This window comes from Calliphora vicina, chromosome 4 (genome assembly GCF_958450345.1).
Source record: "Calliphora vicina chromosome 4, idCalVici1.1, whole genome shotgun sequence".
NCBI lineage: Eukaryota > Metazoa > Arthropoda > Insecta > Diptera > Calliphoridae > Calliphora > Calliphora vicina.
In genome coordinates this window covers 16,836,590-16,853,565 of record NC_088783.1, presented here as the reverse complement: position 1 = coordinate 16,853,565, position 16,976 = coordinate 16,836,590, and the positions used below count along the sequence as shown (strand labels likewise).

At 35.2% G+C, this 16,976-nt stretch overlaps 1 protein-coding gene across 1 annotated transcript in view; it reads right to left on the bottom strand.

The window, feature by feature from the left end:
• LOC135957141 (titin) overlaps positions 1-16,976 on the bottom strand; it is a 107,867-nt gene that overhangs the window by 76,858 nt on the left and 14,033 nt on the right. Inside the window, exon 3 of the mRNA XM_065507826.1 lies at positions 13,825-13,890. Within this exon, the coding sequence (XP_065363898.1) occupies positions 13,825-13,881 (57 nt within the window). The 5' untranslated portion in view covers positions 13,882-13,890. The remainder of the gene's footprint in view (positions 1-13,824; positions 13,891-16,976) is intronic.

Genomic DNA, 16,976 nt, shown 5'->3' with positions numbered 1-16,976 from the left:
TAAGTTTTTTTTTCAGATTTTCCAAAAAAGATCTCCATATTATTGCTCCTATAGAAATATAAATTTTTCGAGCTTGTATATATGTATGTTGTATATGCTTTTAAAAGAAAGAAAACTTAACGCAAAAACGTGTAAGGGATTTGGGCCCCCTCAGCACTCTTCAAACTTGCCCAACTTTGTAGAAAAATTTCAGATTGAAACACAAATTTTGAAAAACGCAAAGGCCTGATTATTAAAAAAGAAATATTTTTTGAAAGGCCCTATTCAATATATTGGGTGTATGACTTAAAAATGCGGTATTTTTTCAAATTTTTAGCTTTTATTTTGAGCGCGGTCTAGACTATAAAGCGGGTGAGGCAAAACTTCCCAACCACTTCATTCTAAAAGTATTGCAACATGTGGACGAGTGTTGTCATGATGGAATATTACAGTTTTATGTCTGGCCGTATCTTCTGGACATTTTTCAGACAATTCTCGCTTCAAATGAATAAGTAGCGTTGGCTACAGGTGCCCGGTGATGGTCTGGTCAGATTTCAGCAGCTCATAATAGATAGGACCTTTTTGGTCCCACCAATATTTGGATATTTGGCTTTGTTATTGATTCGGCTGGTTGGTCGAGCTTCACATACGATTATAGTAATGGATCCATTTTTTATCGCAAGTAATGTTACGGTGCAAACATGATTTTCTTTTATAGCGTTCAAACATCATTTCGGGCATGCAAAATCGTCTTTCAAGGTCTCTCTTCATCAATTCCCTACTTTCGCAAACGTTTTGAAATTGCTGCTTGAGTAGCTCCCAATGATTTTGCAAGTTCTTGTTGAGTTTTATAACACACTGCATGGAGTAATGCCTCCAATTCTTGGTCTTCAAACTTTGTTTAGCTGGCCTGGGCGATCTTTGTCTTCCGTGTCAAAATCACCACTTCTGAACCGCACAAACCATCTCTCCCACGTTGAAACCGATGGAACACATTCACCGTAAGCTTTGGTGAGCAATCGGTGTGCTTCAGCGTCGCATTTTTTCAATTTAAAGTTGTAAAGCAAAACTTCCCGCATATGACGCTTTGTTGGTACAAAAAATTGGAAAACTTCGGAAATCGTTGCTCCTTTTTTTGTAGAGCAAGGAGAAATCCGGATAATGGCTAGATACAAAACTAGAAAATCCAAAGAAAGAAAACGTGGCTCCGGAAGAATGTGCAGTTTAGCCAATTTATCGAAGAGGTCTCAGCACAGAAAAGTTAGTGAAGGTAAGTAAGGTCGTTAAATCGTATAGGAAGCTTGGAAAAAAGTTTGATTGTGATGGAAAAATAGTAAACTAGTAATTCAATGATATGGCAATTAAGAAAAGATCCAGAAAGTATAAGCCAACTGTATCCGATGCTCAAGTAGTTACCCAAAGAAAAACATTAAGATGTTGTTTAGTCAAAACAACATTTGACTCCAAGATCAATAAAATTTGCATCATGGACGATGAGTCATATTTTACGCTAGACAGATAGTCAAATAAAGTATTTGGATCATACAAAGTTCCCTAAAAAGTGTTGCTGTTGCTTGCAATCAGTCCGCACGGTATATCGCAACCAGTGTTTTTTGAATCTGATTTGACCGTCAATTCTGAAAGATACATTGAGCACTGTTTGTCAAAAGTGAATTAGCCTCTAGCCATTACTCTCGAAAAACTGTAGAAGCTCTGGATACACTTCAGATACCTTATGTGTATAAAGAGGAAAACCCCCAAATGTCCCTCAATTACGTGCAATCGCAGATTTTTGCGAAGAGTTTATGCGGGTAACTTTAGACCGAAAAATACAAAAAAAATCTGATTGACCAAATTGCCATCATCGATATTTTCAACAGCGATGGGAAAAGTTTCCCAAAACTGCCGCAAAGCGGATCGGCTGGAACCCAATTTTTTACATTAACTTTTTTTATACAACGAAAAACAAGTTAAGTTAATTTAAAAAAAATATAAACAAGTAAGAGAGCTATATTCGGCTGTGCCGAATCTTATATACCCTTCACCAAATTATACTTAAAAATATTTTTTTTTTTAAAATATTTTTATTTAAACAAAATCAAAATTTTTTTTGTAATGTTTTAAAATTTTTAAAAAATTTTTTTTTTCCAAATTGTTTTTTAATTTTTTTTTAAAAAAGTTTTTTCAAATTTTTTTTTAAATTTCTTTAATTAATTTTTTTTGAAAAAGAATTTATGACAAAAAAAAAAATTTTTGATGAAAAAAAAATTCGGGTTAAAAAATATTTTTTCCGATTTTGACCCATTGTATGTCCAACTTACTGAGGTCTTATATACATCGTTGTAAAGGTCTTTGAAATATCTATCATTAGATATCCATATTATCTATATTAATGACTTAGTAATCCAGATATAGGTCAAAAATAGGTAAAAAATCGATGTTGTCCTAGTTTTTTCCTTATATCTCAGCTATTTGTGGACTCGATTTTAAATAGCGACCGAGCCGGAAGAATTTCGGAGATTTCAACACACAGACGGACATGGCTATATCGATTCCGCTATCTATAACGATCCAGAATATATATACGGCTGTGCCGAATCTTATATACCCTTCACTAAATTATACATCAAAATAAAAATTTTAAATATTTTTAGGTAAACAAAATTTTGTTTTTTCCAAAGTTGTTTTTTTAATTTTTTGGAAAAAAAATATTCGAATTGTATTTTAAAATTTAAATTTAAATTTTTTTAAATTTTAAAATTTTTTTTTAATATTTAGCGATTTGTTTTTGTTTGCAATTTCATTCCGCATACTTTAGAAACCGAACGAGGACCGTACCTACCTATTTGTAAGTTATTTGGAGGCTTCGGAATATTGATTTTAACAAAGAGACGGGCAGACCAACATAACTATTTCATCTATATATTTCATAAAGATCCAGAATATACATATTTTATTAGGTCGCAATTGAAAAAATGTGGAAATTACAAACGGAATGACAAACTTACCAATCAGGGTAAAGGGTATAAAATGTCTCTGAAATAAATGAACAATCAATACATAGTTACAACAACAAAATGTAAATAAAAAACTAGTGCTCTCTTCTTAACTAGAGTACTTGCATTTAAACAAGTATGTATGTACATATGTATGTAAGAATGTATGCATAAGTTTTTGTAGGTATAAATGTGTGTAAGTAATGTTTTGATTTTATATTTCTGTTTTTATTACGTTCATTATCTTCAATTTAATAATGACGTCAGTTTTCTTTGGAGAACATACAAATAAACCACTATGTATGAATGTATGTATGTATGTATAATTGTATGTATGATGAGAGATGACTACATCTTTTAACTGCGACGCCGCGTCGTTAACCGTGATTCAAACTTTGTTGTCTGTTGTCTACTGGGGTTGGCACTTTTTTTATTTAACTGGAGGTGATACAATATATTTTTATTTATTTTATTTATGCTGCTTGTATTTCATGTCATATTCTTTTTATTTAATTTTTTGTCTGAATTTTATTAATTTTTTTGTACTTGAAAATTTAGTTTTGTTTTTTCATGTACTACTTACTCGTATTATATAATCACGAATGCACATTTTGCCAAAAAAAATAAATAAATAACAAATGACGACATTTCAATATATGACCAAAGCCAATAATAAGAGAAAAAACGTACACACAATTATGAAGGATTTATATGTATGTATGTTTTTGGAAAAGACCATCTGTTAAATATTTTTTAATTTGATCCTTTATTAAATTTAAAAATAAATTTTTTGTGAAATTTTTGAAAATTAGAATTAGAAAATTTTCTAGCAACCAAAAATTTGTTTTAAAATGTTTGAAAGTCACTCCTGGTAGGCTGTCCATAAAGATCAAACACAATATTGCATTCCTTTGAATTATTAAACCATTTTCCACTCAAAACAAAATAACCCCCTGAGCATGAGTTTTAAATACGCGAATCGCCGCGCCTTCAAAAAGAAACTCAAAGCTGGCTACCGTTCCTTTAAAAAGTTCTAGAGACACAGCTGTCATAACCATAAAACCGTTTTTCACTAAATATTAGTCAAAGGTTCTCAAAAAATTACTTCTTAATTCACTTTTTAAAATCAAACTAATTTTTGTCTCTTAACCATTCCATTCAAGAATTCATTGTGAATTAATTTATAGGCTTAGTTCCTTAGTACTTCAAAAATATTGAATTCATTCCTTTCTTTATAGAATTAATTCCTTATTTAATCATTCAAATTTTCTTTAATTCAAATCCATTACAAAGAGACAATTTATTGAACGATTTAATTTTTCTTCAATTCAAATCTAAAGGGTCCTTCTTTTAGCACTTTCTATTTTTAAATTGAAATAAAACAAGGTATGTGTGAGATATCATTGAAATTTTTTTATTCGTTTGAAAGGCCTATCGAAAGGCCTTTCAATGAATCGAATGATCTCTGTGGCCAATTCACATCACCTCTACATGAGATGACCATGCCCTAAAATCGCCAGTGCAGATTGTCAAATGTCATCCAATTCAGGCCAAAAGATGTTGGTTATCATGGACCTCTTGATGATTGTGGACGGTGTTGGCCTGGCCAATGTCGTTCTCAAAATCTACTCCAAACAGTGAATTTTTCAGGATGCATTGGACGATCTTGGATCTCATGTGGCTTGGTATCGTCCGAAATTCGACAATTTTGGAACGTTGTCCGAACAGAAAATTCGTTTCGATAAAACAATAAATAATAAAACGTTGTATACGTCCGTGGTGATTTGTCAACACAAACTGAATAAATAACAGCCAATTCGACAGATGTAGCTTCAATAATATGGCCGCTATCAACTGTCAAAGTTCGGAAGTCCCTATTGGAAGACCTTTTAATACAAATACAAAGCGTCATATGCAGGAAGTTTTGCTTTACTTCTTTAATTTGAAAAAAAGTGCCGCTAAGCACACCGATTGGTCACCAGTGCGAGAGGTGGTTTGAGCGGTTGAGAAGTGGCGATTTTGACACGGAAGACAAATTTGGACCAGGACATCAAAAAAAGTTTGAAGACCCAGATTTGTAGACATTACTCAATGAAGATTGTTGTAAAACTCAACCAGAGCAACAATTTCAAAACATTTGCGAGCAGCATGATTCATCCAAAAGCAGGGAGATTGCATACCATATGAATTGAAGCCGAGATACCATGAAACACAATTTTGGAAGAACGCTTTTTTGTACCGTAACATTACTTGCGATGAAAAATAGATGCATTACAATAACCCGAAGCATAAGAAATCGTATATGAAGCCCAGCCAACCAGTCGAATCGATACCAAAGCCAAATAACAATGGCGCTATGGTAATTCTCTGCATTAGGTGGGTTCTATGTATTATGAGTACCGAACACAACTGATTCGTTTGAAGCGATTCGTTGAATGCGGCTAGACATGAAACCATAATATTCCATCATGTTGGCCACATGTTGCAATACCTGTTAAAAACTATTTAGAAAGAAGTGGTTGGGAAGTTTTTCCTCACCCGCCATATAGTCCAGACCTTGACCCGTCCGACTACAATTTGTTTTTTTTTTTTTGCTTGGACCAATACTCAGGGGATGACCCCTACTTATGCAGTTCATTGTGTTGAAACTACACGCAGACAAAAAATATAGTTGGGCATGGTTACTGTAACCATTTCAATATTGTTACAAGTTTCTTAACTATATTATAGTCACAGTAACCATTTACATGATTGTGGTAACCATAGTATGGTTAATTTATGATTCACATGATTGTATCAACCATATATATGGTTACAGTCAACACATATATGTTTGTGACAACCATTTATATGATGAAGGACTTATCATATTATGTTGCTCTCGGCTTAAGGCTTATCATAATCTGAGAACAACATATGATAAAATTATTCATCATAAATATGGTTGCCACAAACATATATATTTGGTAAATTTTTATTTTTTTTTAAATTATTTATTTTAAATTATTATTTACCATTAAAAGAATATTGTGGTGTTAATTTTAAACGATTTTATTAATTAATACAATAAAGTAACTTATGATTTAAAGAAATATAAAAGATGAGGGAGATCGTGTACACGGAGTATCAGCGAAGGAAAGAAGTAAAAGACAAAAGTAAAAAGTAGTAATTAAAGAGAATAAGAATGTTATAAAAGGAGTTAACGAAAATGTTATAAATGATGACAGGGTGCCACAGTACTCCCCGGCTAGATGAAAGCTACCGGAACCTTATTGGGAATGTAACACGGCGGCCGTGGCGGGTAGTTTTTGTCGATAATATCGGAGAGTTGTGTTGACTTGATGACGGTTGATTCGCTTGCAAGGGATTGCTTTGTGCCGGTGTTGAAAGTTGAGGAGTTTGTGGTCGTTGGTTTTCGTTAACATCCGGTTGTGTCGTTTGATGTTGATTTGTTTGGTTTAAAATGTTTGTATCGGAACACTCGATAAAAGCTGGCTTGAGTCTGTCGATGTTAATGTTGACGTGACGAGTACCCATATTGATAGTGAAATACTTTGATGTTTTTCGCACAATGCTGAATGGGCCATCATAGGGATGCGTTAACGAAGGGCGTATTGAATCGTTCCGTACAAAAACATGAGACGACGAACTTAGTGAAGGACTCACGAATGTTTTCGGTTCCGCATGGTGTGATGTGTCTGTTGGACGAAGCTTTTGCATTGCTGCTCGAAACTGAGCGACGACTTCACTTGTTGCTACCGACGGTTTGGTGTTGCAGAAAAATTCACCGGGAATTCTTAAATTCGTCCCATATACGAGTTCGGCTGGAGAGGCGTTAATGTCGGGCTTAAAAACTACGCGTAGACCAAGTAATATCGATGGAAGGCTATGAACCCATTTTGCTGGATCGCTGCAAAGGATTGCGGCCTTTAATACGCGGTGCCACCTCTCTACTATACCATTCGATTCAGGATGATACGGCGTCGTACGGAGATGAGAAGCACCAATTAAAGTTGTTAACTCAGCAAAAATATGCGATTCAAATTGTCTTCCTCGATCGGATGTAATTTTTGCGGGGACGCCAAACCTGGCAATCCAGCTATGCAAAATTGCTTTCGCGACAGTTTCGGCTGCCATGTCAGGCATTGGTACAGCCTCAGGCCATCTCGTAAACCGGTCGATAATTGTCAAACAATATCGTTGGCCATCGCACAGCGGAAATGGTCCTACAATGTCCACATTGATGTGTGAGAACCGTTCCTTTGGCGGGTCGTACTTTGATGTATGAGATCTCGTATGGCGCTGGACCTTTGAGCGTTGGCATGCGATGCAGCTGCGAACAAATTTTGCCGTATCTTTACGCATCGATGGCCAGACAAAACGGGCAGTTAATAATTTTGTCGTTGCTCGAATTCCAGGGTGAGACAGACCATGAACGATTGATAAAATCTGCTTACGAAACGATTTTGGAATGAAAGGACGGATGTTTTTTGTTGAAGTATCGCAAACCAAATATTGCTCTGAATCTGAAAATGCAAAAGATGATAATTTGAGAGAGTTAGTGGTTCTACCTGATTGTAAATTCTTTAACTCTTCGTCATCTCTCTGCGCTGCGGCAATTCTGGAGTAGTCGACGCTTTGATTTAATAACTGGATACGAGATAGAAAATCCGCTGTTGCATTTTGTTCACCCGGAATGTAGCGAATATCCGTGGTGAATTGCCCGATGTAGTCTAATTGCCGAGCCCTGCGTGGCGATGCTTTTTCAGCTTTTTGATGAAATGCGTAGACTAATGGTCGGTGATCAGTTACGATGTAACACTTTCTTCCTTCCAGCATGTATCGAAAATGGCTAATACCTTGATACATCGCAGTTAGCTCACGGTCGTAAGTGCTATATTTTTGTTGGGAGTTCGTCAATTTTTTTGAATAAAATCCAAGGGGCTGAAGTGCACCATTTAAACTCTGATGGAGAGCAGCGCCAACTGCTGTGTTAGATGCATCCACATACAGTGCTAAGTCTGCATTTTTCGCTGGGTGTGCCAAGAGTGCAGCGTTGCCTAATTCATCTTTGCATTTTATGAAGGCAGCCTCCGTTTCAGGTGTCCATTCAAGTACTGTGCAATCATTTTTAACATTGCCTTTTATCAGTGCTTGAAGTTTCGCTTGATTTATAGTTGCGTTTGGCAAGAACCGCTTGTAAAAATTAAGTGTAGCGATAAATCGTTTTAATTCCTTAGCCAGCGTAGGTTTTGGAAAGCTGTGGATCGCTTCAACTCGCTCTGGAAGTGGTCGTATACCATCTCCGGTAACATAATGACCTAGGAATTTTAGCTCGGTTCTACCAAACTCGCACTTATCAACGTTTATGGCTAAATTGTTAGCTCGTAATCTTTTAAAAACTTCTATTAGGTCGTTTCGGTGTTGTTCGACTGATGTTGACGCTACACAGATGTCGTCAATGTATGCGAAAGCAAAATCCAAACCCCGCAGCACCTCGTTAATGAGTCTTTGAAAGGTCTGCGCCGCGTTGCAGAGTCCAAATGTCATGAATTTGAACTCGTAGAGGCCGAAAGGTGTTGTTATGGCGGTTTTTCCAACGTCTTCAGGGTGGACCGGGACCTGGTGGAAGGCCTTTTGGAGGTCTATTTTTGAAAAAATTTTCTTACCGTAGAGGTTACTAGTAAAATCCGACAAGTACGGGAGCGGGTATCGGTCACGGATGGTTTGTGCATTTAATGCCCTGTAATCGCCACATGGTCTCCATGTGCCATTGGCTTTTTGTACCATGTGCAACGGACTAGACCAGTTACTGCTAGACGGTTGGCAAATTCCAGCTTTTGTAAGTACGTCGAATTCAGCTCGTGCTGCAGACAATTTTTCGGGAGATAAACGTCGTGCTCGGGAATGTACCGGCTGGCCTGTCGTGTCGATTCGATGAAAGATTGTGGATTTGGTAGTAGTTCCATACGGAGCGATCTTCGTAATGTCGGCAAAATCACGTAAAATGTTATGAAACGTATCAGATGTATGAATCTCTGCAGTCCTCAAATCGGAGAAGGCTACTGGAGTCGGATTGTTCTCCGTCATTGTTTCGATTAGACGATTGCGGCGCAAATCAATTAACAGATCGTAAAATCGCAAAAAATCTGCACCTATGATTGGAGTCGTGACGTCTGCGATTAAAAAAGGCCACTCGAAAGTTCGTTTCAGTCCAAGATTTAAAACAATTCGCTTCAGCCCGAGAACTTTGATAGGTAAGCCGTTTGCTGTGTAGAGTTTCGTGGCGGTAGGTTTAATATCGGCTGATTTTAAAGCAAGTGGTAGGACGGACACGTCCGCACCTGTATCAACTAAAAACGTTTGTTTAGTTTGTAGGTCTTTTACCTGTAGACGGAAAAGTGTTTTCGTAGTAGAATCTCCGCTGCTTTCTACCACGATCTTCTGGCTTCAGGCTGACTGTTGAACGGCACTGGATGTTACAGTGCTGACAGAACCACGTTTGTGGCGGCATGGAGATCTACATTTTTGTGCATTACGGCCATGTTTTTGGTGATACCAGCATTCGTTGGTGGTAGAGTTAGAACTGCCCTCACCAGCTGCGTTATTAGGGGATTGATAACGGGCACGAATACGTGATGGATTACGAGTCTGATGACGACTGCGTGATCGTGAGCGAGTTGTAAATTTTTCAAATTTTTTTGTGAGGTTATGTACGGCAGCACGCAACTCATCTATTTCGCTAGTTTCGTGTTTTGAGATTACGTTAATTTGCCTAGCTGACACGGCATCCACAATAGAATCTGCGATTCTTGTAAATTCAGTTGCCGGTCCGCTCGATGCAGCAACCACAGGTTGCACAACGTCTGGAAGTCGTTTTATCCATAAACTTTTGAGAGCGGTATCTCCAAGAGTAGAACCAGCAACGCGTTTCATTTCGTAGTAGAGTTCCGATGGCTTTTTGTCGCCAAGAGGCAACTCGGAAAGCAGACGATTAAGTCTGCGCTGCTCGCTGTCTGCGAAATGATAAATTATTTTCTTACGGATGTAATCGTATCGCTCGTTTTGAGGCATCTCAGCAATGACCTCGGATAATTGCGAAATTACGCTCGGATCTAAAGCTGCCAAGACTGTTGCTGTTTTTTGTTTGTCGCTCGAAATTCCTGATGCAGTGAACCAGAAGTCCATGGTTGTAAACCATGATTCAACGTTTGAACTGGCCATCTGTGGTAATGGAAGCCGTGCGTAAACCACAGCAACATTAGCGGAGGCTGGTGATTCTGCACGTGGTTGAGATGTATCGTTGGTCGACTCGGATAACGCAACAGTTGATGGATTGCCACTGTCGTTTAGATCAGTCATTTTGTAACTTAAAAAATTCGAAAAATGTCGATATGTACCGTTATGGCAGAATGGCGTACAGAAAAACTAATGACTTTAATTATTTAAAAAATCTTTATCGCGACACCACAAGATCACGTCGGGGTCACCAATTTGGTAAATTTATTATTTACCATTAAAAGAATATTGTGGTGTTAATTTTAAACGATTTTATTAATTAATACAATAAAGTAACTTATGATTTAAAGAAATATAAAAGATGAGGGAGATCGTGTACACGGAGTATCAGCGAAGGAAAGAAGTAAAAGACAAAAGTAAAAAGTAGTAATTAAAGAGAATAAGAATGTTATAAAAGGAGTTAACGAAAATGTTATAAATGATGACAGGGTGCCACATATATATAACCAGTAATCATGTGAATCATAAATTAACCATATTATGGTTACCACAATCATGTAAATAGTTACTGTGACTATAATATTGTTAAAAATCTTGTAACACTATTTAAATGGTTCAGTAACCATGCCCAATTATATTTTTTCTCTGCGTGTAGTAACATAGATTATGGGAGGGAGGATAGAGGGCGTTGTGTTTGTGGACATTTGGTTTGAATTTTCCTATATTGAAGCTTATTCCACATACGGACTGTACGGCTAAACCACGAATGGATGAGCCCTCGCCAAAGAATGTGTATTGAGTAAAAAACTACGAGATTCGGGAACATTCCAGAGTACTATCGGTAGAACAGTGAAAGACCACCCAATGTTCCAGTGAGTCAAAGGATACCCTACTGCCACCTATAAGCACTTTCGCCCTCTCCTGTACGTGTAACTCCAAAATAGACTTCGAAGCACCAGCCCATACATGAGAGTTGTATTCCATTTTAGGTCGGAGTCTTGCGTGCTTTAAAGTCGACTTTGTTCGCACGACCCCATTCAGAGATTGTCTAAAGATCTTGGTTAAGCGTCCAACAGGCCTGGTCTATAATTGAATGAATCTGAATAGGAAATGTTGCTGTCATCTGCTAAAGAATAGATAGGGTTGGAAGTTTGACGTAGAAGGTCTTTAGGAAAATAAGAAATAGAGTAGGAGAAAGGATTAAGCCTTGAGGTACCCATGAATTAAGGCCCAACTATAATATGCATACACTAGCTTAAGTCAGCTTAAGCAACTGTACGAATACATATAAAAGTATGTGACAAACTATAATGTACTTAAGAGAGTTTCGTCAAGTTTCGTCAACTTTGATTTGCTTAAGCAAAGAGCGAAGCTGGTCGCACATTCCGTACGGAATCAGCTGTTTGTTTGTTTTATACAAACATGTGCAAATGGGGCTAAATTGTTTTGAATGCACGTAAGTACATTATGGCCACCTAAAAGTTTCTTCGGATTTTCTTAAGCATTTGACAGACTTTTCGTTCGGTTTTGACATTAACTTAAGCTAGCTTATGCATATTATAGTTGGGCCTTTAGTCTTGAACTCGTTTCATGAGATCCTATCTACAACAAGTCGTATAGTGTGATCTCTGAGAAAACTCGATATAAATCGAGAGAGAAAGTTATTACCGAAATACTTAAAACATTTTTTTTTAGTATTTTCTATAACCCGCTAAAGAGACATTTATGAGAAAATCAGGAAGTGTCATTGTGTTTTTTATTTGAATCGACACCATACTTCCTCGGTGAATAAGTTTGGATTTTACTCTTGGATGTTACTCTTTTAGAAAAGGTATATAAGTTGAATTCAAATAAAAGATTTTTTCATTTCAAAGTATAACATGTAAATTCTAAAATTATTAAGCTCGGTTAATTTTTTGAGTAAATTCTTATAATTGTATTATTTCCTTTGGCTAATTACCATTCCATTTTACTTAAGTTTCCAATAATTTCTAATAAATTATTTCCTATTTTGTTTATTTCTCTTATAATTTATTAACCATTATTAAGTATTTACCTTTAACTACAAACAAAACTATATTTGGATTTTTTATTTATTTATTTTTTACCTGAGGCCTATTTGTTTGTAATTTGTAGAAAAATGTTAATGAGTTTCTAAACAAGCCACTTAAAATGCTGTTAAAATAACTCTTCAAAATGTGACCATGTAGTTTGAAGAACTGGTAGTGGTTGGTGGTAATTGTCCTAGTTAATGAAATTAACACACAACAATAACGTATCTTGAAGATTTATGATGTCAACAATATTTATACTCTTTTTTCTGTCCTTTTTTATAAAATAAAATAAAGACTAATTAAAATCAATTCACTTGCAATCATAAATAAATATTAATTCAAATTTTCAATTTTGAACTTCAACAATTTATGGTTTTATACCAATTAAAACCAAAAACAAAGTACAGACAGACTCACATAAATTACTAAATAAAATTGTAATATAAATAAATTTTTATAAAGTATTTATCAACATAAAGCCAGCGCAATGTTTGTATATTCATTATTCTTTATTGATTTAAAACCAACCATTTTTGTCAAGCCATTTTTCTTTTTTTATACGAATTAAGCTGAGATGTTATGAGATGAGTAAATTCATTCATTCAATCCACCAACCATCAGACAATTAACCCACGCTCTTTCGCTCTGCACCAGCTTATTCTTAGAACGACTGTGGTGACACAGACTCAGGGTGTCAGTAGACGTGCTGTCGTTAACAAAAAAAATATATTTTGAATTGATTTTTGCTAAAGTCATTGATGATGCTCATGATCTTGTCTTGCCATAAATGGTTTAACATGGGGTTAGAAAGTTTGACATGAACTACTTACTTATTTATTTGCTTTTTTGTATTTATTTATTCTTAAGATGAGACATCGTGATTAGAAAGAAGCAGTCATATTATTTATTATATTTAATGTGAAGAGGAGGGGGTTATTTTAAATTAGTTTCATTTGTTATGATTTTTTTTCTCTGTTGTCATTTAAATCATTTTGATAACATAATTAAATATTATGAGGTAAACAAATTAAAGCTTTTTATTATGAATAATTGTTTTTTAAAAAACTACGTGACGTAGTTAATACAAAACAATTTGAATAAAAGCGAAATTAAATAGATTATATCACAGTAATCTTCTCTTATTTAATTTTTGTATTTCTAGTTAAATTTTGTAATTTAATTATTTTTTAGAATGTTTACTGTGCTTATGACTTATGTAAGTATTTTATCCCCTGTCTATACTAGACAAATATTTATCATAACAATTAATGACATTTGTTGTCAAGACAAAGTTGCACTAACAATTTTGTCATTATGAAGCAATAATACTAATAAAAGGAGACTATACCTGACAAATTTTTATCATGACAACCATTTTGACGTTTATCATGATAAAAATTTATCAGGTATAGACAGGGGCTAAGGGTAAGTCGTATTTTATTGTGTCAAAATTAGATTTTTAACAAATATTGGTTGGTTTTAAGGTAAATCTTCAACCGCTTTAAATTGTTTAATAAGTTTTAATATTAAAACTATTTATTGTACAGCTAGCTTACCATTTTTCTCAGCAATTCTTCATTATTAATTTTACTTAAATCACACTCCAACTCCATGTTGAAAACCTAAAAGAAAAATAAACAAAATTTTATTTTTAAATATTAATCTTTCAACTTGTATTTTAAGCCACTTAGAAAAGTGGGCTGCAATTAAATTTATATTTTTTATTTAAAAAAAAGAAAATAAAATAAAACTGGCTTCAATCTACATAAATATATACATATGAATATAAAATAGTAACTTTACAAACGCCAAAAGGTAGAGACATAACATTTGGACTATAAGCTTCTCTTTCCCTTTGTAGATGCACTAGGAAGGGATTTTTGGAAATTCTCAAGATTTAGGGGGTAAATTCGTTAAACTTATATCTTCTAAATTAATACAGACACAAAAAAACTAAAACTGATTGTACTTTTGTACTTTATTTGTACAATATAAATTTATTCAAAGTATTGGCCACTGTTAGCCTATGACCTTTTCGCATCCTAAAGAACTGCTCATCTTTTGAGGCCATGAACGAATCAAGCCAATATCGGATACTCTGTCCCAAAGTGAAGCGTATCCCAGAGAGAGCGTTCTGCATCGATCCAAAAAAATAGGAGTCGGACGGAGCAAGGTGTGGACTATAAAGCGTGGGAGGCAAAACTTCCCAACCATTTCATTCTAATTAGTTTTGAACAGGTTTTGCAACATGTGGCCTAGTGTTGTCATGATGGAATATTGCGGTATCAGCATCTCATAATAGATAGGACCCTTTTGGTCCCAACAAATACAGAGCATTACCGTAGCACCATGAATATTAGTATTTGGTGTCGATTCGGCTGGAGATCACATAAGATCTCTTACGCTTCGAGTTATCGTAATGGAACCCATTTTACATTGCAAGTAATGATACGCTGCAAAAATGATTTTCTTTTATAGCGTTCAACCATCATTTCGGAAATGCAAAATCGTCTTTCAAGGTCTATCGGCTTCAATTCGTATGATACTCAATTTGCCTACTTCTGGATGAATCCTGCTGCTCGTAAACGTTTTGAAATTGTCAATGATTTTGTAGGCTGGTTGGCCGGGCTTCACATAAGATCTCTTATGTTTCGGGTTATCGTAATGGAACCCATTTTCATTGCAAGTAAACAATTATTTTCTTTTACAGAGTGCAAGCAGCATTTCTCTCGGCTTCAATTCGTATGATACTCAATTTCCTTGCTTTCCGATGAATCCAGCTGCTCGCAAACGTTTTGAAATAGCTGTTTGAGTAGCTCCCAATGATTTTGCATGTTTTGACAAAAATCTTCATGGAGTAATGCCTCCAAATCTTGGTCTTCAAACATTTTTGGCTGGTCAGGGTGATCTTTGTCTTCCGTGTCAAAATCACCATTTCTGAACCGCCCAAACTATTTCTCGCACTTTGATGAAACACATTCACCATAAGCTTTCTTGAGTTAAGCAAAACTTCCCGCAAATTACGCTTGCATGTCGTTGGCACAAATTTCAAAATTTTCGAAGCAAAAAAACTTTGTTGTTTACACTATAACAACTAAGTGAAAATAAATGACAGATATGTACCCTTCAAATGACATATGGCGTTCAAAAGATACGCCATCTATTGTAAATCCCGCATTTTTAAGTCATACTCCTAATAACTTTAATGTAAATATGGTTTTGGAAAAAAAAATTATCAAAATCAGATTTGTTTTTCGACTTAAATTGAACTATAATTTCAAGGGTTGAATTAGACTATATTTTAACCCTTAAATGCATATTATTGCCAATTGTCTACATTACAGGTACACTTAATTTTAGACGAATATAAGCTAAATACTAATTCAGATTCTCTTTCAGCAAAATCAAAGGGAGTACGATAAGTTTCAGCTAAAGAAATTCTAAATCGAACTAAAGCTATAGGAAATACAATAAATAAAAATCAAATAAATATTTGATACTTTATAGAAAAATAAGAGTAAAAATCATGCATTTAAGGGTTAAAGCTTAAATTCAAATATATTTTCGATTTGTATTTCATTGAAATTCAAGGCTTGAATTCAACTGTATTAACACTGTTATGTTTGAATTGAATTCAAGTTTTCTTCTCACTGGCGAGTATTTCAACCCTTGAAATGTAAATGTATGACTGGAATTCTGTTTGTTTTACACTTGAATTCCAGCAAAAATGCTTATTGTGTAAGAAACTGGCAGACGAATTTACTTCTGACAGCCAAAGAAAATCAAAACTAACTCTCTTATTCATAAAAATGCGGGATTCACTGAAGCACACCGATTACTCACCAAAGCTTATGATGAATGTATTCCATTGGTTTCAACGTGCGAGAAATGATATGTGCGGTTTAGAAGTGGTGAAAAAGTTTGAAGACCAACAATTGCAGGCATAAATCCATGAAGATTGTTGTAAATCTCAAAAAGAGCTTACAAAATCAGTGGGAGCTACTCAAGCAGCAATTTGAGTAGCTCGCAAAAAGTTTGCGAGCAGCAGGCTTCATGCTAAAGCAGGGAAATTGGGTATCATAAGAAGTGAAGATGAGATAACTTGAAAGACGATTTTGCATTTCCGAAATGATGTTAAAAAAGAAGAAAATAATTTTTGCAACGAATCATTACTTGCGATGAAAATTGGATCCATTACTATAACCCGAAGCTTAAGAGATTGTATGTGAAGCCCGGTCAACTAACCGAATCGACACTATAAGGTAATTCTCTGTATTTGGTGGGATCAAAAGCTGTAAGCTTACCAGACCATCACAAGGGAACCTGTACCGAACGGTACTGAATCGTTTGAAGTGATCAGTGGACGAAAAACGACCAGACATGAAACTTTAATATTCCATCATGACAAAACTATTTAGAATGAAGAGCTTGGAAAGTTTTGCTTCTATAGCTGAAAAAAGTCGACCTTTCGACTTTTTCCGATTTTAAAAATTCGACTTTTCGAACTTTCAACTTTTTAATCGTTTTTTTTCGACTCTTTTCGACTATTGTTCGAACAATCGACTTATGGAACCCTAGTCCAGACCTTGCCCGTCCGACTACAATTTGTTTCGATCGAAGCTAAACACTCCTTCTGGGATGCGCTTCACTTTGCAACAGAGTATGCAATATTGGCTTGATTCGATCTTGGCCTCAAAAGATGAGCAGT